The 21,321-nt window shown below is 36.6% G+C and overlaps 2 protein-coding genes and 1 pseudogene across 2 annotated transcripts; 1 reads left to right on the forward strand and 2 right to left on the reverse strand.

The window, feature by feature from the left end:
* Nucleotides 1-1,142: 1,142 nt before the first annotated feature.
* LOC103666185 (olfactory receptor 4P4-like) lies at nucleotides 1,143-2,099 on the reverse strand. Its single transcript, XM_008694208.1, has one exon. It carries the CDS (start codon nucleotides 2,097-2,099, stop codon nucleotides 1,143-1,145), a length of 957 nt encoding a protein of 318 aa, XP_008692430.1.
* A 5,930-nt stretch (nucleotides 2,100-8,029) lies between these two features.
* Nucleotides 8,030-8,849, forward strand: LOC103666186 (annotated as a pseudogene).
* A 4,919-nt stretch (nucleotides 8,850-13,768) lies between these two features.
* Nucleotides 13,769-14,704, reverse strand: LOC103666187 (olfactory receptor 4P4-like). The gene has a single exon (XM_008694209.1). The coding sequence runs from the start codon at nucleotides 14,702-14,704 to the stop codon at nucleotides 13,769-13,771; it is 936 nt and encodes a 311-aa protein (XP_008692431.1).
* Nucleotides 14,705-21,321: the final 6,617 nt, after the last annotated feature.

The following is a 21,321-nucleotide window of genomic DNA, read 5'->3' on the forward strand; positions in this document are numbered from 1 at the left end:
CTAAACTCTGGCCAATAGGTGGGATGCCATGAAGCATGTTTCAGCTTTCTGGATTGTAGATTCTCACTCTGCCGTTACTAATTCTTATTAATGATTTTAATCTGACATCAGGAGAAAAGACTTCCCAGGAGCCATATTTTTTTTTTTTTTTTTAGGATTTTATTTATTTATTTATTTATTTGACCGAGAGAGACAACCAGTGAGAGAGGGGGAGTGGGAGAGGAAGAAGCAGGCTCCCAGCAGAGGAGCCTGATGTGGGGCTTGATAATGCCGGAATCATGCCCTGAGCCGAAGGCAGACCCTTAATGACTGCACCCCCAAGGCAGCCCCCCAGGAGCCATAATAAAGCAGGTTTCACTTGGGGCACCAGGGTGGCTCAGTCAGTTAAGAGATTGCCTTTGGCTCAGGTTGTGATACCAGGGTCCTGGGATGGAGCCCTGCATCAGGCTCCCTGCTCAGTTGGGCATCTGCTATTCCCTCTCCCTCTGCCCCAGCACCACCCCTGACTCGTGCTGCTTCTGCTCGCTCAGGCACGTTCTGTCTCTCTCAAATAAATACATAAAATCTTTTTAAAAAATTAATAAATGAAACAGAATCAACTCGAAATATTTATTTGTTTGCCAAGCAGGTTTCTGTATGAACTAAAGGATATAGATAGATGATAGATAGATAGATAGATAGATAGATAGATAGATAGATAGATAGATAGATATTCTCTCAGAAATTTAAATTAATTCATTCAATTTCATATTATAGGGTTGTTTTGTTTTGTATTGTACAACTTCTGAACTACCAAAGAATATCTGTCATTGAGTGGTCTGGCCTCTAAATCCAATGTTTAATAAAAGTGTGATTAAAATATTTTTTTAATAATTCACTAATCACTGTTACATTGGTTTACTTTCATTCGCTCATTTGTTTTTCATGAAGGTTCCCCTAACTATACCATCTTTATAACCCACAAAATTAACTTAGTTTGCAATTAATTTGCTTTGCAAGAATCAGTACTTGTTCAATGTTACTTTGAACAGGTAGTGCTATTGTTTCCATTCACTTCCCTCAGGACAGTGATGGTCCACAAACCCCATGAGATAGTTCCTGCCTTTTTCATTCACATTCCCCCTTTTCTTTCTCAGAGTTGGTTAGGCAATAAACTTCTTTAAATTAACTCTGTGCTTCTTTGAAAATAGTAAGGGGCACCAAAACGTCCTCATAGCTTTTTTCATCTCTGAATTTCTCAGAGTATAGATTAGGGGATTGAACATTGGAGAAATGATGGTGTAAAATAAAGCAAGTATTTTGTCTTCAGGAAAAGTAGTAGGCGGTCTAAGGTAGATAAAAATTGCAGGCCCAAAAAATAAGACAACCACAGTGATATGAGACCAACAGGTGGAGAGGGCTTTGCGTCTTCCCTCAGCTGAGAGATTTCTCAAAGTGAACAGTATTATTCCATAAGAAACAAATAAGATAATAAAGGTCACTAAGCCAAAAATACCTGAAAAGGCAATCACAAGGACACCAGTGATGTAGGTATCCGTACAGGCCACCTTTAGCAAAGGAAAAATATCACAAAAGTAGTGATCGATTTCATTAGGACCACAGAAGGGCAAACCGATTGCAGTAGAAAATAGAGGTAAGGCATGGATGGCTGCACCAGCCCAAGCCGCTAAGACTAGGAGATGACACCTTGTCCTGTTCATGATAATCACATAGTGGAGAGGTCTGCAGATGGCAGCATAGCGATCAAAGGCCATGGCGGTAATAATGAAGATCTCAGTGCCTCCAAAGAAGTGCATTGTAAACACCTGTAACATGCAGTTACTGTAGGAGATGGTTTTTCTTTCCACCAGCAGGTCAGCAATTAACTTGGGCGTAACCGTAGAGGTGTAGCAGATGTCCATGGAGGATAAGTGGCTGAGGAAGTAGTACATGGGTTGGTGATAAAGAGGGCTGCACCAAATGGAGACAAGGATCAGAAGGTTTCCTGCCAAAAGGGCAATGTAACAGAATAAGAAAAGCACAAAACAAAATATTTGAACATTCTGGTCATACGAAAGACCTAGAAGTACGAATTCTGAGATGTTTCTCTGGATTTTCATATATTTGGTGTTGGTATACGCTTCCAAAAGAACTTATGTTTCTGAAAGAAAGAAAACATAATTCTAGGTGAAAATTAATTTTATGAACGCAATAATATAAAATATATTAAAATGCATATTGACATAGTTAAGAATAATTATTCTTGATTTATTGAATTAAGCTGCTTTTTTAATTCTATCTTTTATAAATCTATAATAATTTTATAATTATATATTTTATTAAATAATACTAGTAATTAAAGTATTTAAATATAATTTTAAAAATATATTTATTACTATTAATTATATATTCAGATAACAACCTGCTAATTATATTATTTAATCTAAAACAACAACTAAAAGATTTTTTCCATAATTCCCGGTTCTTATAAGTTACACATAAAATCAGCTTTCCTTCTTTTAAAATTATCTGAGAAAATTCCCTTAATCTGCTGGAAATGAATCTGAAGAAATGCACATTTGTTCAAACTACTGAAATATAATTTATATAGAGCATACTATATTTTCCTACATGGTCAAACATTGTCATTGAGTCATGTTAAATCAATGGAATTACTCTTACATTAAGGAGCAAAGAGTCATTGATAACACTACAGCAAAAGAAAGAATATCAATAAATGACTGAAATTTTGAAAAGTACTCAGGAAACCCATTCATTTGTTGTATTTATATTTTATGAGTTAAATACAATTTTAAAAATATATGTTGTCATTGATGTTTGTGATAGCAGTTGATAGAGGAAAGATAAGATTGTTGAATTGCCCAAGCATGTAGGAATTATGCTTATGTTATCAATTTTACTGGAAGTTTTATATTTTAGATACAATCTAAAGATCGAATGCCAGTAAAAGGAGATAATGCAGAAAGTATCTTGAAGAAAAACTTTGTGGGGAGTTTGCACTCAATATTTGTTGCATAAATGAATAAATGAAATATCCAGGAAGTCACATTTTTGTATCTAATGTATCATTGGGTTTTTTAAAGATTTTATTTATTTATTTGTTAGAGAGAGCACAAGTAGAGGAAGTATCAGGCACAGGAGAAGCAGGCTCCCTGCTGAGCAAAGAGCCTTATGCAGGACTGGATCCCAGCACCCTGGGATCATGACCTGAGCTGAAGGCAGATGCTTATTCAACTGAGCCACCCAGGCATCCCTCTGATGTATATGTTGAGACATCATTTAATAAGTGCAAAACGAGTATAGGGTAAAGAGAAAGCACTTCGAAGAGATACTTTACCCACTAAAGAGGAAATGTCTGATTCTAGTGGGTTTGCAAAAACTAGCAAACCTTCTACATTAGTCTGTATCTCAAGTGACAGACATTATCTGGGCCCCCAGATGTCTACTTATATAATACAAAATGCTGTTTTAAAATAGTATTTAGCAACCATCATCTGTAGAGACACAAATTGAATATCTATGTTATCGACAATCTTCAAGAAGATTTCAGATGACAAATAGTTCACAGCTATGGCATTTTTAGGTTGGTCTGCACCATAAGACATCAATTCTATTTTAAATTACTATTCAAAATTCTAACCTAATAAAATTAAAATTTTCAATATGTTCACTTTGATTTCTGTATCGCTAACAAGGCTCCCTATCCTCCTTACATAACAAAATAAAATAATTATGTCACAGAGTGCTCAGCAGTTAACAGTTACTAATGGGTCCTGAAAAGCCATAGGACTGTGAGGATCATTGACCTCTCTTCTACTTACTGCAACTGACACTAATCTTTGTTTACGAGACAGAAACAATCTTAATTTTTCATATATACATAATTACTAAAACAAATTAATTTACAGGCAACTTTTATCTAAGTAGAATATGAATTACAGAAATGTGGAAATCACTGGGCCAATTCAAATCTGATTCTAAACAGAAGACGCATATCAAGAAATCTAAGGAATTTCTTAGGATTGAAAAGCAATACACTGTAAACGTTAAAAGACAGAAATCCTGTTTCTTCCTCGATCCGGGGCTGTCTTTCATGGGAGAGACCTGAGAGGGATGTCATGAAGGACAGTCTGCAAAAAACTGTTTTGATTCCTCCTCTGAGCAGAAAAGAATATTCAAGACGATGGGTTATAAGATACCCTGTCTGTCTTTTGTATTTACATAAGTAAAGAGGTACAAAATATTTAATATACACAAGTATTCTAAAATTTGCTGTTTGTAAAACATTTGAAATACTTTGCCTCCAGTTTTTCAAAAATGCAAATCCCTCATCAGGATTCCTGCTTATTTTCTAGATCATTGGAATTTCATCTCCAATAGCTCAAATCCCCAGCCTGTATTTGGAGGAAACTTTCTCTATGATCAGAGCTGTTGGTAAAAGGGAAGAGGGAACAGTCAGTTGAGGAGATTTACTCTCATCAAAAAATACAGCGATACCGAGGACCCTTCCCATGGAAAAACTGAAGTCACAACTGGGAAATAAAGAACTTCAGGCAACCAGTGGACAAGTGGTTGAAACAGTAGCAACACAGAAAGGGGGAGAAACCCTGAGGCATCTCAAATCACCTGAGCAGTGTGATCCTTGAGCAAACGGCTTTGTCTCTTTAGGCCCCTTTTTCTCCTTTCACAACTAAGATATCATTACAAAATTCAGACTTTTAATGAGGAATACACGAGGTCACATGAAATAGCCAGTGACAGGTATAGTTCAAAACTGTCATTTTTCTATTATAGTCTTTCCTCTCTGAGTGATTCGTTTAGGACCACAGATTGCCATGGGCACACACACAATCAATTGAAAATAAAGGAAATAAAAAAGAACATTCATAACATGGATTTAGCAAGTATGATCACGGAAACTCCATCATCAACAAACTGTTACTGAAACTCTATTAATGTCATTATCAATCGGTTATCTTAGCTTGTTTCTTAACACTGATCACTAGTCTAATAATGTCTTCTCTACAAGAGGTACTCAAACGATTACTTATTTTTTGCTGTTATTGAACAAAATCATGTGTATCTTTTGGATGATGCATTCATAAAGGAAAGAAGCTCTTACATGTAAATAAAAGTTTCTACCACAATTTCAAACTTGTAGTGTAACAAACTCATAGTGTATCAGAAAGTAAAAACTCCGTGTGACCAAACGTAGGAGGCTATACACTTACCTCAGCTGTATCAGAGTAAACTAGTCTATCTTAGGAAGGCAGGTGTCTGGAAATATAAGAAAATTTTTGTTACTGAACATATTCATGCATAAACTGATTTGTTTCTTTTAGGAATATGGAGGAATGCCTGTATTCAAGAGTTGGAGAAACAACAAATTCACTGCCAACTTAGATATGCTTTATCTAACTCTACTATTTTCTCCCGCCAAATGAGAATTTTGCTTATAAATTAGGTGCCGTTAAAACCTAAGTATGCTAAGACATTTTTTATACTAATCAAATTGTCATATGTTGCAAGAGAAGTTATATGTTTTAGAATGAATTATATAGAATAAATAAAAAGAAGACACAATTAGTCCAGCACATGTGTGGTGGGACTCTTCCCAAACCAAGGCGACAAGGGTAACTCACTAACCATAAGATCCGAGGGGCTGTCTCTTTAGTTTTGGGGCCGCATCAGAAAGCATTTCCTCCTCAGATACTCACTCTGCCAGTTTGTCGCTAGTACCAAGCCTGGAATCAAATGCAGAGAATTCGAAACCTGCAATTCAAATACATCCAGATGAATTCTCTGCAAATATTCTGTTATTTTCAACACATCTTAAGCTCTCTACACTTTGCAAGGGAAGTCCCCTTCCAATATTCAGTAAGACTCAGGTGATGCAAGAAGTGGACTTCATCTGTCAGGAAAGCAGCCTGGGAATTTTGAAAGCTGATTTAACTCCTTAGTAAAGATCAGAAGGAAAAATAGCAAAATGATTTTATATTCCTGCAGAAGCTAACACAAGTATTTAGGTCGTAGGAAACCTCCATTTATTTTATGCCTTTGACAACACAATTTGGTTCAGAGGAACAGAATAAAATTTAAGTGGTCATAACAGGAATTAATAGGTCTTTGAAATCTTTATGTAATTATATTCCTAAAGGCATTTCTAGACAGGTCTTGGCCCAAGTGTTGCAAAGCCACCATCCACAGTAATGTGCTTAGTGCTCTTGGGTATAAACTTTTGACATTTGGTAAACTGGAAAAAAAATTGGCCCTTTTTCCCTGAAGTCCCAAAAGGCTATGGTCTGACTGCCCTGTGCTCTTGTAACTTTCTGAAGAATAGGAGGGAAATTGTAGCCTCTAATAGCATCAGATTAGCTTTCCGGAAATCTGAGATGAGGTGGGACGAGGAGAACCAATGACAGCCACATAGCGTCCTTTTTTGGAAATTATCAGGATCTTTGGTGTTCAGGGTAGGTAGATAAATAAAATCAATGACTTGTGAGACCATAATTAGAATGAAGTTATCATTGACGGATGAGCTGTTGGAAAATGGGAGACAAGAAAAGAATGGAATAAAGAACTCTCCCCCATAACTTGGGAGGAAGGAAAACCAAAAATGTTATGGAAAAGTCAAAGGAAGGAAGCAAAGTACTGCAAAGCCTTTATTTTATTTTATAATTTTTTAATGGTTTTTCTAAGTTTAAAAAGTGCAATTTATTCAAGAACTTAAAGAATGTAATTGGTGTATTTGGTTGCTTAAAAACAATCATTGATTTTATCATACAGAAGCATATGGTCAACATTTAGTGTTTTTCAGAGAGGTTGATATTCTGGTTTTATTTTTGTCTCCATAATATAATTGACAATGTAATGAAACATGTATTGTTGTTTACAGTGGTTTACCCTCAAACAGTAATTTTCAGACTATTTTCTTTACTTTAAATTCAACTAGCCATGGTATAGTACATCATTAGTTCCTAATATAATGCTCAATGGTTCATTAGTTGCAAGTAACACCCAGTGCTCATCACATCACGAGCCCTCTTAATGTGTCTCCCATCTGGTTCTGTCTCTGCTCACTGACTAGTCACAGGTTGTTTAGACTCAGTCTCATCTGCATGCACTGAAGCCAGGCAGTCTCTCTCTACCATATGCCAATCCATGCATGTAAAGTTTTCTCATGCAAGAACTGTCCGGAAATCAAATTTTGTAATATTTAATCTCTTTCAGATCAACCTACCTAGCAAAGAATAACAAAAATTTACTGAGAGATTGATGTGTGGGTTAAGTCCACCCTATTATTCAGTGTTCATAATAACGCATTTTGACACAAACACTGTTACCTTTAAAATGTAGATAAAAACCAGAAGGTTCTAGAGTTTAAATAGCTAACTCAAATACCCAGTAAGGAATTGAAGCAAGAAAATGCGTTATTCTAGTTTAGTGCTTCCTTCAGAACCTTAAATGCTTAATAACCCTGAGGAAACGAAGGATTCTAGTCCTTCACCTTAAAGGCCGTTATAACCCAAAGATTTAGAGCGCGTCTACATGACCATTATGCCCAGTGTTGAGCAAGCTGTGCCCAAGAGCTGGCCTGTACCAATCTACAGCAGGAGACAGCGGGTCATGTCTCTCAGCTTCTCCCTGTGCACACACTTGGACAACCCTTAGAGAAGGACACAAGGTGCATTCACATCCTCAACTGTTCAATTCATTCCTCTTTATATACTAGTCCTGCTGCATAGTTTTAACTTTGGTGAAGTGCAAATCATCATTTTTTATGGACACTTTATTTAGATATATTTATTCACTTTAGAGGGCAAAAGAGAGAGAGAGATGGAGAGCACGATTTAGGGGCAGAAAGAGAGGGAGAGAAAGTCTCAAACAGACTCCTCGCAGAGTGCTAAGCCCTGCAAGGGAAATCAATCTTAAGACCCTTAGATCACTCCCTAAGCCGAAACCAAGAGTCGGACGCTTAAGCAAACTCGCCACCCAAAGTCCCCTATGTTGAAAATGTTTCTGGCTTGGGTTGATCCAGGGTCCTGTTAAGAAGAAAATAGTGTTTGTCACTTCCTTGCGCTTCTCTTTGGGGACGTTGTTCAGTCACTTTCTGATTATGACTACTATCAAGACCAGCCGGGCACCCCAGAGCCCAATGTACTTCTTCCTTTTCCACCTATCCTTACCTGACACATGCTTCTGCACTTCCATAGCCCCTAGAATGATTGTGGATGCCCTTTTGAAGAAGAACACTATCTCTTTCAGTGAGTGCATGAGACAAGGCTTTTCATTCCATTTCTTTCACTGCCTGGGATTCCTCATCCTTATCCTCCTGACCATTGATAGCTATGTGGCCATCTGTAAGCCCCTGCACTACACAACCATCATGAGTCCACAGATCTGTGATGTGCTGGTGGCTGTGGCCTGGGTGGGGTCCGGTGTGCACTCTGTAGCTCAGATGTCTCCAGCCTTGAGTTTACCTTTCTGTGGTCCCAATGTGAGCGATCACTATTTTTGTGACTTGCAGCCCTTGCTGAAACTTGACTGAGCAGATCCCTATGTGATCAACCTACTCCTGGTGTCCAAAAGTGGGGCCATTTGCACACTGAGTTTGTCCTGCTTATGTGCTCCTATGTTATCATCTTGCATTCTCTGAACACCACGGTGCTCAAGGGAGGAGAAAAGCCCTCCCCCGCATCATTGTGCTCATCCTGTTCCTTGGTCCTTGCATATTTATATACACACATCCTGCAACCACCTTCCCCATGGATAAGACGATAGCTGTGTTTTATACACTTGGAACAGCTTTGCTCAACCCTCTGATGACACTCCGAGGAATGCAGAAGTGAAAGTACCATAGGAAATTATGCACCAAGATGTGCATTTCAGATGATCAAAGATGAAAGGACGTTTCAATTTTTTCTTCAGAGCTTGGATTTACCTACAAGTCCATAAGGAATATCATCTTCTCAATGTGGAGCTAATACAATCCTGTCTTTGGACATGAGCACTACTTCCTTCAGGAAAATAAGCTGTATGAACACACACACTGGTTGGTCTTAAGTCGGTTTTATGTAGAGGAATCGACAGCAAAAGGTACAAACAGGCACATAAGGTCTATAGCCTTAGAGGTCCTTCACCATTCTGTCTCTGCCTATCTTGCCTGCCCAGTCACTTGTGGCTTTGATCTAGCGCTTGCCCTGTCCCTCTTCATGTGTACTCCTGGTGTCCTCTGCTGCTCCACTGCTCTGTCCCACCTGTATGTTTGCATCCACAGACTGGAGGCTTTCCCTCCTCCAGTTTCCTTTATTAGGCACTTCCCTGTCATCATCGCTCACCATGAACCTTCAATTTAGTTGTTCTTCCTGACTTGATAGATAGTATCAGATTCAAATAATTATAGGAGCTTCATGTTGTAAAGGACGCAATGTAATCTAGTAATCTCCCTTCTAATTATTGGGGCTATATTCTGAAATCCCTTCTTTTAAGATTTATTTATTAATTTATTTTAGAGAGAGAAAGAGAAAAAGAGAGAGACAGATAGATAGACAGAGATCACATGGGTGTGAGGGGCAGAGGGAAAATCTTAAGCCGACCCCCACTGATCATGGAGCCGGAGATGGAGATCACATGACCCTGAAATCATGACCTGAGCTGAAATCAAGTGTCACTCAACTGACTGAGACACCCAGGCACTCCTATAATCTGAAATCTTGTGGTACGTTTACCTGCATCCTTCTAGAACAATAATGCAACTTGGTGAGAAAATTCATATTTCTGAGGTAATTCTTTGATATTTAAACGATTTTAGTGGTTGGGTTTATTTGCCTGTTAGAATTCTTTGGTAAAATCTACATTATGCTCTTGTATTGATTCCTTCTAATTTTGGAGGTGTTAGGTTTCTCTTGAATCATACCAATTACAGTGATATGTTTATAATATTTATTATTATAATTATAGCATGGATGACCCAAATTAAGGATCATATATTTATGTCACAGAAGTAAGGAGTGTAAGCAGTAAATAACAGTGAATTTTAAAATATTAATTACTAAAACAATAAATGAGATAATCTAAAAGTGGATATTTATGCTTTAAACAGAAATATTTACATCACAGGTATGAATTAGGAATTCCTTTCTGGATAAGGAAAAACTGGTCATAAAAAATTCACTGGTTGGCAGAGACTCAGGGATCAAGGAGAAGGGGTGAAGAGGCGGAACATGGCACATTTTTAGAGAAGGGAATCTATTCTGTATGATACTGTAATGGTGGCTACATGACATAATGCCTATGTCAAAATCCATAAAACTCGACAACACCAAGAGTAAATCCTAGGGTAAGCTACGGCCCTTAGAAATATGGTACCAATATTGGTTCACCAGTGGTAACAATTGACCCCACTGCAAGATCCCAGAAAACAGAAATTGTGAGCAGCCGAGCGTGTATATGGGAAATCACTGTACTTTTTGTATAATGTTTCTGCAAACCTAAATCTTCTTTAAAAATAAATTCTATTTTAAAACATATTCATAAGAATGTGCCATTTTGCCATTACAGTGCTTAAAAACATTTTATTTGAATTTTTATACAAATTTATTATATAAGTACACCTTTTAATCCATATTTTGATTCCCCAAAATCCTTTATAGTTCATACTGGTATGCTATACTAATCTCATAAATGAATAGAAAATATTATGTTTTCTGTGTGTAACTTTTCAAATATTGAGGTATTCTAAAGTGGAAGCGTGAAGTTGAATGCTGTTATGTCTCGTGGAGGATTTGCAGCAAAAAGCATTAGCTACATTTCACAGGATAGTGTTTAATACTTTTAAATTCATTAGTTTTTCTTTTTTTCTTCTCCATTTATGTTTTCTTTTTTTTTTTTTTTTAAGATTTTATTTATTTATTAGACAGAGAGAGACAGCCAGCGAGAGAGGGAACAGAAGTACGGGGAGTGGGAGAGGAAGAAGCAGGCTCCCAGCAGAGGAGCCTGATGTGGGGCTTGATCCCAGAGCACCGGGATCATGCCCTGAGCCGAAGGCAGACGCTTAAGGACTGCACCACCCAGGCACCCCTCCATTTATGTTTTCCTTCTGATAACATGCAACCTTTGTCAACATTTAGACATCAATAAAAACAGAAGTGGACATTAATTTTTTAAATACTTTAAGTCTCAAATAATAGCAAAATATGCTTGGGTTTCCTATAAAAAATCTAGATGTGTCTTAGATTGTATTATGGAGTGATTCTAGAATCTACATTTTCAAATCCTCAGGCAGGATTTTGTCTAATAAAATTAATGAGAATGTTTGGCATCTAAAAAGTTCTTGTCACAAGAAAAAATTTGTAAGTACGTGTGGTGATGATGTTAGCTAGACTCATTGAAGTGACCATTTCTCAATACATTATGTTGCATACAAGAAACTAATATAATTTGGTTATACATCACTTATATCTCCATTAACAAAGAAGACAATGTTCTCAACGTATTAAACGTGAGAGCCATTGTAATCAGTCTGAAGTCATTTCTGTGAAAGTTGTTGCTTTGCTAGAATGCTAAAGTCTCGTTAATTTGAAATGTGTGTCTACATTTGTAGCAGAAAATGTCATTAGCCCTAGGGCAATATTGCTTGCAAGTAATTATGTTGATAAATTTGATCACTGATAATGTTCTAAAAGAGAAATTTACATTATTAAGAAAGCATGATAATGAAAACAAATAATATCCACTATATAAAAGAGTCCTTTAAAATGAATCTGTTGTTTAATTATCTGAACTTCTATTTCATTTTTAGACACAGTTTTCTTTTGGTCCAGTTAAGTAATTAAACATTATAGAACATGCCTAGGAGAAAAGTTTTAATCTGGCAACAGTGTTGTTTCTTTGTGAATAACCACTGAGACAATCTGTCCACTTCCTCTCTGCTGTAACAGCTCTGGTTAATTTCACCTTCCTCATTATTCTTTCTGCTCTTTATACCTGTTTGTATGGTGCCTCCAGGCTGATTGTAACTCTTGCATTCTACTTACATGTTCTAAAATGCTCTCTGTATTTTTACCTTCTTCCTTTTAATAAAATCCTGTTATCTGGCATCTTCTCTATAATGATATATGCTATTTTTTAAGTGACTTTTATTTAAATCCTATCAAGCATGCAAAATGGTCTTTCTTTAATTATTTTTCTGTAGAAATTCTTTTTCAGAGCCTCTTCTTCATTGCACTTGCAAGTTTTGATATATCTATCATGCCATAGTGTATATTTTTAATTAATAAACTTTATTTTTTAAAGCAGCTTTAGGTTCACAGAAAAACTGAGCAGAAATTACAAAGATTTCCAGTAATGCCCCTGTCCCCACACACAGACAGCCTCTCCCACCAGAGTGATAGATCTGCTACAGTCAGAGGAACCTACGCTCACACATCATTATCTCCCCAAATATACTTTTCGTTAGGCTTCACTCTTGATGTAGTACATTTTATGGGTTTTGACATGTATAATGACATGTATCCACAACGGTAATAACATGCAGAAGTGCTTCCTGCTCTAAAAATCCCCTGTGCTCTGCCTAATCGTTCTACCCTCCACACTGACCCTTGTCAAACACTGATGTTGTCAATGTGTCCATTCTTTTGCCTTTTCCAGGATTCATAGAGTTTCGATCACATGACAGGTAGCTTTTTCAGATGGTCTTCTTTCACTTAGTAATATATATTTAAGTTTCCTGCATGTCATCTTGTGGCTTGATAGCTCATTTCTTTTTAGTGCTGAGTAATAGTCCATTGTCCATATAAATCACAATTTATTTATCTATTCACATAAAGGGACATTTTGGTTGCTTCTGAGGTTTGGCAAATATGAATAAAACAGGTATAAGCATCCACATGGAGCCAAAATGTGATTGGAAAATATAATTTGGTTTCTTTTTGGTGTTAGACCATGTCTTAAAATGTCTTTTCCTAGGCTTTTATTTATTTATTTATTTATTTATTTATTTATTTATCTCTTTTTATCAAACAAGGTCCTTGGTTCTGGATCCAATAACTTCCCACTTATCAATTTTTACTTTATCAATTTTGTTGTTCACTCCTCTAGGTTTTATGGAAAATTTTTATATTTTGGCCAATTGCTGCAATAACAAGTAATTATATTTTTAGCATCCAGAGGTATTGATTCTTAATCTGTGATAACCTGGTATTACTATTATATTTAATATCGATGCAGGAGAATTGATCACCAGGAGCCGCTTTAAAACAGGTTCTACTGTATGGATTTTGTGTTGAACACGTGATTTCTGAATTTCACTAGAGAATGTGTAAGTGAATGTTCTGTCATAACAATATTCATGATGCTATAAAGTCATGATTTTAATTTTAGATTTCAACTTGGTCACTAGTGCAGAATGCGTATCAGTATGAGGACTAGCATATAAGCCCAGGATTTTTAATAGAACTATTATTAAACAATTATTAAAATTGTTTGCCATTATAATTCACTGACTGAATAGTGTTGCCTTGTTTGCTTTGGCCCAGACAGTTTCTTCTGCAGATATCCCTATGACATCTCCTTAGTATTCCATAAAATTAAGTTTGCAATTAATTCTGGTATGTGGGAATTAGGGTTCATTTAGCTATTCCCTTAAATCTCTCTCTAATTCCTCTATTCCATAGTGATGGAATATAAAGTCCATGAAATATTTCTTAGCTCCTTTAGTCACATCAAGACCATTTTTTTATAAAGTTGCTTAGCTATACATTTCCTCAAATTAACTGTGTGCTGACTTTGAAAATAATGTTTGACACCAAACTCTTCTCATGGCATTTTTCATCTCTGTATTTCTCAGGGTATAAACTAAGGGATTGAACATAGGAGCAATGATGGTGTAAAATAGAGCAAAGACTTTGTCCTCTGGGAAAGTGGTTGGAGGTCGAGGGTAGGCAAAGATTGGCGGCCCAAAAAGTAAGACGACCACAGTGATATGAGACCCACAGGTGGAGAGGGCTTTGTGTCTTCCCTCAGCTGAGTGATGTCTTAGACTAAACAATATAATGACATAAGAAACAAGCAAGACAACAAAGGTAACCAAGGTGATGATACCTGAATCAGCAACCACAAGGACCCCAGTGATATAGGTATCAGTGCAGGCAACTTTCAGCAAAGGGAAGATATCACAAAAGTAATGATCAAGTTCATTAGGACCACAAAACGGCAATTGGATTATCATCAATAATTGAGGAAAAGAATGGAGAGCACCGCCAGCCCAAGCAGCTAAGACTTGAAGATTGCACCTTATCCTGTTCATGATAAGCATGTAGTGGAGAGGTCTACAAATAGCAAAGTAGTGATCAAAGGCCATGAGTGTAAGGATAAAGACCTCAGTACACCCAAAGAAGTGCATGGCAAAGAGCTGTAACATGCAATTATCATAGGAGATGGTTTTCCTTTCCACTAACAGGTCAGCAATTAACTTGGGCGTAACCGTAGAGGTGTAGCAGATGTCCATGGAGGATAAGTGGATGAGGAAGTAGTACATGGGTTGGTGAAAAAGAGGGCTGCATCGAGTGGAGACAAAGATCACAAGGTTTCCTGCCAACAGGGCAACATAAGAGAATAAGAAGAGCACAAAGCAAAATATTTGAACGTTCTGGTCATATGAAAGTCCTAGAAGTATGAATTCTGAGATGTTTCTCTGCCTCTCCATATACTTGAGTTTGCTGTATGTTATACACGAATGAGTATGTATCTGAAGGATATAAACAGAAATTTGGTGAAAACTAACAGTATGAACGCAATGATATAAATTTTATTCATTGACAAGAATATCATAATAATTATTCTTGATTTCTTAAATTATGCTGTTTATCCTTTTTATTGTCTTTTATTCTATAAAAGTATCATGGCATAATTTTATAATGGGAATAATTGGAATGATTATGTATGTTACTTAACTACTCGTAATGATTTTTAAATATTTAACTGATGTTTTGAAAATAAAAACTATTCATTATTATTAATTATATTTTTTAGATAAGAAAGAAGATTTTTAAAAAAATTCTCCCAAATCAAAGAATGCCCTTTTGTATATATCTTAAATGTGTGTGACTTATATATGAGGTCAAGTTTCCTATTTTCAACATTTTCTGGTCAAATTCCATGAATTATCTAGGATTGAATCCTCAGGAAATGCAAATGTACCAGCCTGAACTGCTAATGGTTAATTTGTGGAAAGCACACTCTTTTTTTGCTATGTGACCCCACATTGTCAATGGGTCATACTCAACCAATGGAATCGCTGTTATTTAAAAAAGCAAAGAATGGTGAAAAAGTACACAGCAAAATAAAGGATATCAATTCTTGACTGAAATTGTGAAAATAAATTAGCAATTTCATTCATTTCTCCTATTGCCATTTCATGTGTTAAAGAGAATTTTTAAAATGTAAATACTTTCATTGAAGATTATAATGACAATCCTTAAAGGAGAGTAAGATCCTTAAATTCCTCAAGTATGTTTGAATCTTGCATATGACATGGCTCTTGCCAAAACTTTCATGTGTTTTATATATAATATAAGTAACGAAAGTCAATGAAAGGGGATGATACAGAGGGTAACATCAGTCAGACTTACGTGGTCAGGCAGTGGTCAGGCAGCACTCAGTGATATTTGTTGAAACAAAATAAATGAAATATTCATGTATTTGCATCTTTTGTATCTGAAGTGTAATTTTAAGACATTATTTAATCAGTACAAAATGAGTTAAGAATAGAGAGAATGCACTTCAAGGAATTGTTTCTGCATTGACGAGGAATTATCTGTCTCCAGTGAGTTTGAACAGCTAGTATACTTTCTATATTTCTCTGGATCTGATGGGACAATCAAATCTAGGCCCCCAGATGCTTATTGTTAATAAAAAACAGAATGCTTTTGTAGCAATGTATTTAGAAACAATTCAACTGTACTCAAAATTAACATCTATAACGTCCTAGAGACTACTATATATAAATACATACATGCATACAAACACATGTAGTATATATCTTTCTCTATTATATATATATATATGTGTGTGTGTGTGTGTGTGTGTGCATATGTATATACACACTATCTCCTTCTCTCTCTCTCTCTCTATATATATATATATAGAGAGAGAGAGTTACCTGAGAGGCATTAGGAAATGATCCATACTGTAGGACAACAATTCTGCTTTAAATTATTATTCAGAATTCTAACTTCGCAAAGGAGTAATTTTTAGTGTGTTCCTACTTTTTCTGAAAATGATCATGAGTTACAGAGTATTCAGGAATTCACCTGAACTAAAGGGTATTGAAAAGTTTTAGGGACATAGAGCTCATTGACCTATTTTCTACTCATGACAAGTGATGCTGATTCTTTGTTAATGAATCATATGTTAACATATTTTTATTAACAATCTGCTCACTTTTACACACCAGGATTGATAACTTTTTGCCTATAAAATTACGGTATATAACGACTATGGGGTTATAGAAGCAAAGAGCCATTCAACCTCTGAGGGGTAACAAAGATTACCCAAGTTTCCAAATTTCCTAGTAGACTTCAGAGTCCGGTTGTATTTGTCACATCACCCATCATAGTCTGCTAACCCATCAGAAAAGGTGATGACTCAAAATAAATGAACATCTTATTATTTGAGAGGAATTTCTATTAATAAAGTCACACTAAATAGATTACTTGACTACATGTTAAAAAGAGTTACTACAAGGCTGCATTATGTCTGGTACCCAGTCAATATTGAGTGAGTGAATAATGATATAAAGGAAGATGGATATTCAAGAAAATGTAGAGCAAAGAAATAGTACTGGAGATAGGGGATTTTTTCCTACTTTTCTCTGAGTCAGACTCAAATTCTAGCCAGATCTCTTTGAGCAAGCACAATTTGACTCCTGCTTAAACTATGTAATACGAAAGAAATTTAATCTGAGATTATCTATGAAGTAGCAAAGAGCTTCAATTTTTTTAAAATGTTTTTTGAAAAAGATTTTAGGTATTTTGTTGACAGAAAGAGAGAGGGAGAGAGAAAGCACAAGAAGGGGGGGGGGGCAGCAGGCAGAAGGAGAGGGAAAAGCAGGCTCCCCACCTAACAGGGAGCCTGAGGCAGGGCTGGATCTGAGGCACGACCTGAGGCAAAGGCAGATGTTTGGCCCCCTGAGCCACCAACATGCCCTGCAAATAGTTTGGTATTTCTCTGCTCTCAGCAAGATTTCATCATTTTATGAATGTGAGCTGTTCATGCCATTTTTCTCTGTTAGTTAGTTTACATCTTGGTAACATTTCATTATGAAAAGGTGTTTTAAAAAAATATGTGGATCCATCTACATACAGAACAACCTCAGGATAAATATAGTCCATTTGCCATCCAACCCTCACTCATTAATCTATAGAAATTTCTAGAGCCCAAAAAATATATCAGATGCATTGATGGTTGCTGGGACTTCCGTGTTGAAGAGAGACAAATCTGGGTCTTGCCTTCAGAGAGTTTCCTATCCACTGAGAGACACCCAGAGGGGAGCAGAATATGATAAGACCATATTATAAATGAGAAGGTTGTGGCAGCACGGGGTGTTATGAAAACATTTTTGAGGGAAACACAACAAAGCCCCTGGGGGTCAGGAAGACTTTCTAGATAAAAACACATCCATAATGGAACACAAAGGATGAAAGGGAATCATCAGAGTGAATAGACACTTGTTGGGATGAGAGGATTCCTAGTAGAGGATGCATATAACAAAGGCCAGAGGGTGAAAAAAAGTATGCAGTAAACCTAATCGTTTCAGTATGTTGTGGCTGGTGGCTCATGTATTCATTCAATCATGAATTATTGAGCCCCTACTGTGTGTAGGGTTATAAGCTGGACACTGAGCTCCTAAAAGTCTAATTACTAAGATATGAAACTGGAAAGTTAGTGACAGGGAAGATCAAGAAAAGTCTCATAATTGTGTTACAGCTGAATGTCAGGTACCATGGGGAACACATTGAAAGGGTCTTCCGTATCTTTTCATGGCCTGCAGCTCATTTCCCTCGGCACTGATTTATACTCGACTGTTTATCTATCCTAACCTACTGGAGGACATATTGGCTGTTTCCAATTGTTTGGACATTATGAATACAGATGCTGTTTAACATTCCTGTGCAGGGTGTTAAGTGGACATAAGCTTTTGATTCCTTTAGGGAAAATCCAAGGAGTGAGATTGCTGGATTGTACAGTAAGAATATGTTTAATTTTGTAACAAAGTGATAAACTGTCTTCCCAAATGCTGCACCATTTTGCTTTTGCACCAGCAATAAATGAGAGCCCTGTTCCTCAAATCCTCACCAGCATTTGTTGGTGATGGTGTCCTATATTTTGGCCGTCCTATAGATGCATGGTAGTCAAACCACCCTGAGTCATTGGCTTATCCAAAATGTGCAGAATAATTAATTCAAGAAGGCTCATGGACTTGAAGCCAATTGGTCCAAACCTCACAATTAAATATGACAGGTTCAGAATATATGTATGTTTGAGTTGATGTAAACATAATTGAGTCACGTTCATATTTGTGAATTCTAAAAAAAAAAGTGTGCTTTGGTCAACTCATGTTGAATTCTACATACAACACTTTTCTTACCTAAAGTTAGATTTTATTCCAAGGTCAATGGTTCATTACCCACTGTTTCTGAGGAGTGAACAATGAAATCAGAATTATCTGTTAGAATGCTGTTTCCTTCATTCTTCAGGCATAAGGACTCACATTTTACAAGTAGACCCTTTACAGTTCGAGAAAAATGTGACTGCCAGATTTCTGGGTGGGAAGGAGTGACATAGCAGACACGTGCTCCCACATGATAAGGTAGCAAGGATGCAAAACAGAGAATCATTTCTGAAGAGACTGGACTAAGGGAAGAAGAAGTAGAAGCAATGGGATTAAAAATGACAGGTAAACTCAGCCGAGGTCAGCAGCAACTACATTTACCATGAGAATTGTCATTTCTGGGTACAGGATGGAACTAAGGATCCAAGTTTTACACACACTGGCAGCTACTGCTGGGACATAAAGGAATCTGCAGAGCTTTGGTCAGAGATCTAGGGAATCTCGAGGACACATCCGTTTTCCCCTTGATTCATTTGTGAAACCACATAGCAGAATCAGGAGAGAAACAGACTTTTTAAAACAATACTTTTAAAAGACAATATCATCTTCTTCCTTTACCAGACTGTTTGAGAGGTTTATCACATTGTATTATTGGTAGTTTATTCCTCTTTAGTAAGAATAATATTGCACAGTATGACTCTACCACATCTTGTATGCTTATTCCCTAGCTGATGGACCTTTGAATTGTGTCCATGTAAGGGCCAGAGTGAATGATGCTGCTGTGAACATTCATGGACAAGCCTTCGTGTGGACACAGATGATCATTTCTCTTGGGTGGATACCTAAGAGTACAATTGCTGAGTTATATGTTACGTGTATGTTAGCATTTTAAGAAACTGCCAGTGTGTTTTCAAAAGTGGTGATGCTATGTTACATTCCCACCAGCAATGAATGAGCGTTCCCGTTTCCCCATAACCTCACCAACATTTGGCATCACCAGTCTTTTTAAATTTAGGATAGAGTTGTTCAAAATATTCTCTTATGACTCATACTCTCTGTAGTGTGTTTAGAAAAAGTATTGTATTCATTGTTGATACCATGCTTATCACCTTTTGTTTGTTTGTTTGTCTTATTGACTTGGCTAGAAACTTTGTCCAATTGTATGCTAATTAATTTAAGTGTTCTGAGCACAGTTAAGGTAGGCTAGGCTAAGCAATGAGGTTTGGTAGGTTGGGAGTAATTTATGCATTTTTTACTTAAGACATTTTCAACTTGTGATGGGTTTATTGGAAAATAACTCACTTGTAAGTTGAAGAAGACCTGTGGTTGAAATCATACAAAAGGGAACCTCTTCAAAATGCTTCTTTCCCTCTGAAATATGCATCTAAGTTTCGAACATATATTTTCTTACCTTAATAGCTCAGTTCTTTTTAGTGATGAATAATATTCCATTCTCCCAATATACAATAATTTATTTTTTTATTCACCTACTGTAGGGCTTCTTGGTTGCTTCCAAGGCTTGGTAATTATGAATAAAGCTGCCATAAATATCCATGTGCAAACAAAATGCATAATTTTTTTTTTCATTTTCTTTGTGGTTAAATCACACCTTATTTCTCTTTTGTTAGTTCTTTGTCTCTCTCTCTCTCTCTCTCTCTCTCTCTCCCTGTCTCCCTCTCTGTCATTGCAGTAGGAAAACACTCTGGTTGTGGATCAAATGAATAACCATTTGTTTATTAATATTAGGCAGGAAGGGGTGAGCAACACATATATTTTAATATCTGGTTCTTTAACTTTATGGAAACTGATACTAAACTCTGTCCAGTAGGTGGAATGCCAGGAAGTGTGTTTCAGCTTTGAATTATAAATTCTCACTCTGTCTTCACTACTTATTATGATTGACTTCAATGGGACATCAGGAGAGGTGACCCCCAGGAACCAGCTCAAAATAGATTCTACTTGGGGCACCAGGGTGGCTCAGTCAGCTTAGCATCTGCCTCAGCTCAGGCTGTGATGCCAGGGTCCTGGGATGGAGTCTTGCATCAGGCTCCCTACTCAGCGGGGAGTCTGCTTCTCCCTCTCCATCTGCCCCTTGCCACCACTCCAGGCTCCTGCTCATTCATATACACACACTCTCTCTCAAATAAATCAGTAAATCTTTAACAAAAGAAAAATAAATGAAAGAGAATCTACTCTAAATATTTATTTGTTTCCACAGCTGATTTCTTTATAAACTACAGGGTATATATATCAAGATATATATCAATGTCTCAGAAATTTAAAATAACGCTTTGAGATTTAGATTATAGCGTCTTTTTTTCTTTTCTTTTCTTCTCTCTCTCTCTCTTTTTTTTTTCTTTAGATTACAGTCTCTGAGCTACCAAACGATGTCTGTCATTGTGTGGTCTGGCCTCTAAATCCAATCGTTTAATAAAATTGTCATTAAAATATTTTCCTTTATAATTCACAAAATAATGTGCAATGGTTTTTGTTGTTGTTGTTTTGTTCTGGCTCAGTTGTTTTTCATGAAGATTCCCCTACCTATACTATTTTAATACCTCACAAAATTAATTTAGTTTCCAATTAATTTTGGATTGCAAGAATCAGCACTTGCTCATAGTTACTTTAAACCTGTAGTCCTATTGCTTCCATTCAATCCCTCAGGACAGTGATGGTCCACAAACCCCATGAGATAGTTCCTCCCGTTTTCA

This window comes from Ursus maritimus, unplaced genomic scaffold (genome assembly GCF_017311325.1).
Source record: "Ursus maritimus isolate PB19 unplaced genomic scaffold, ASM1731132v1 scaffold_23, whole genome shotgun sequence".
Classification (NCBI taxonomy): domain Eukaryota; kingdom Metazoa; phylum Chordata; class Mammalia; order Carnivora; family Ursidae; genus Ursus; species Ursus maritimus.

Bases quoted from the DNA above. Each gene is read 5' to 3' on its own strand.
- LOC103666185 (XM_008694208.1), bottom strand. From the start codon at position 2,099: ATGAAAATCCAGAGAAACATCTCAGAATTCGTACTTCTAGGTCTTTCG.
- LOC103666187 (XM_008694209.1), bottom strand. From the start codon at position 14,704: ATGGAGAGGCAGAGAAACATCTCAGAATTCATACTTCTAGGACTTTCA.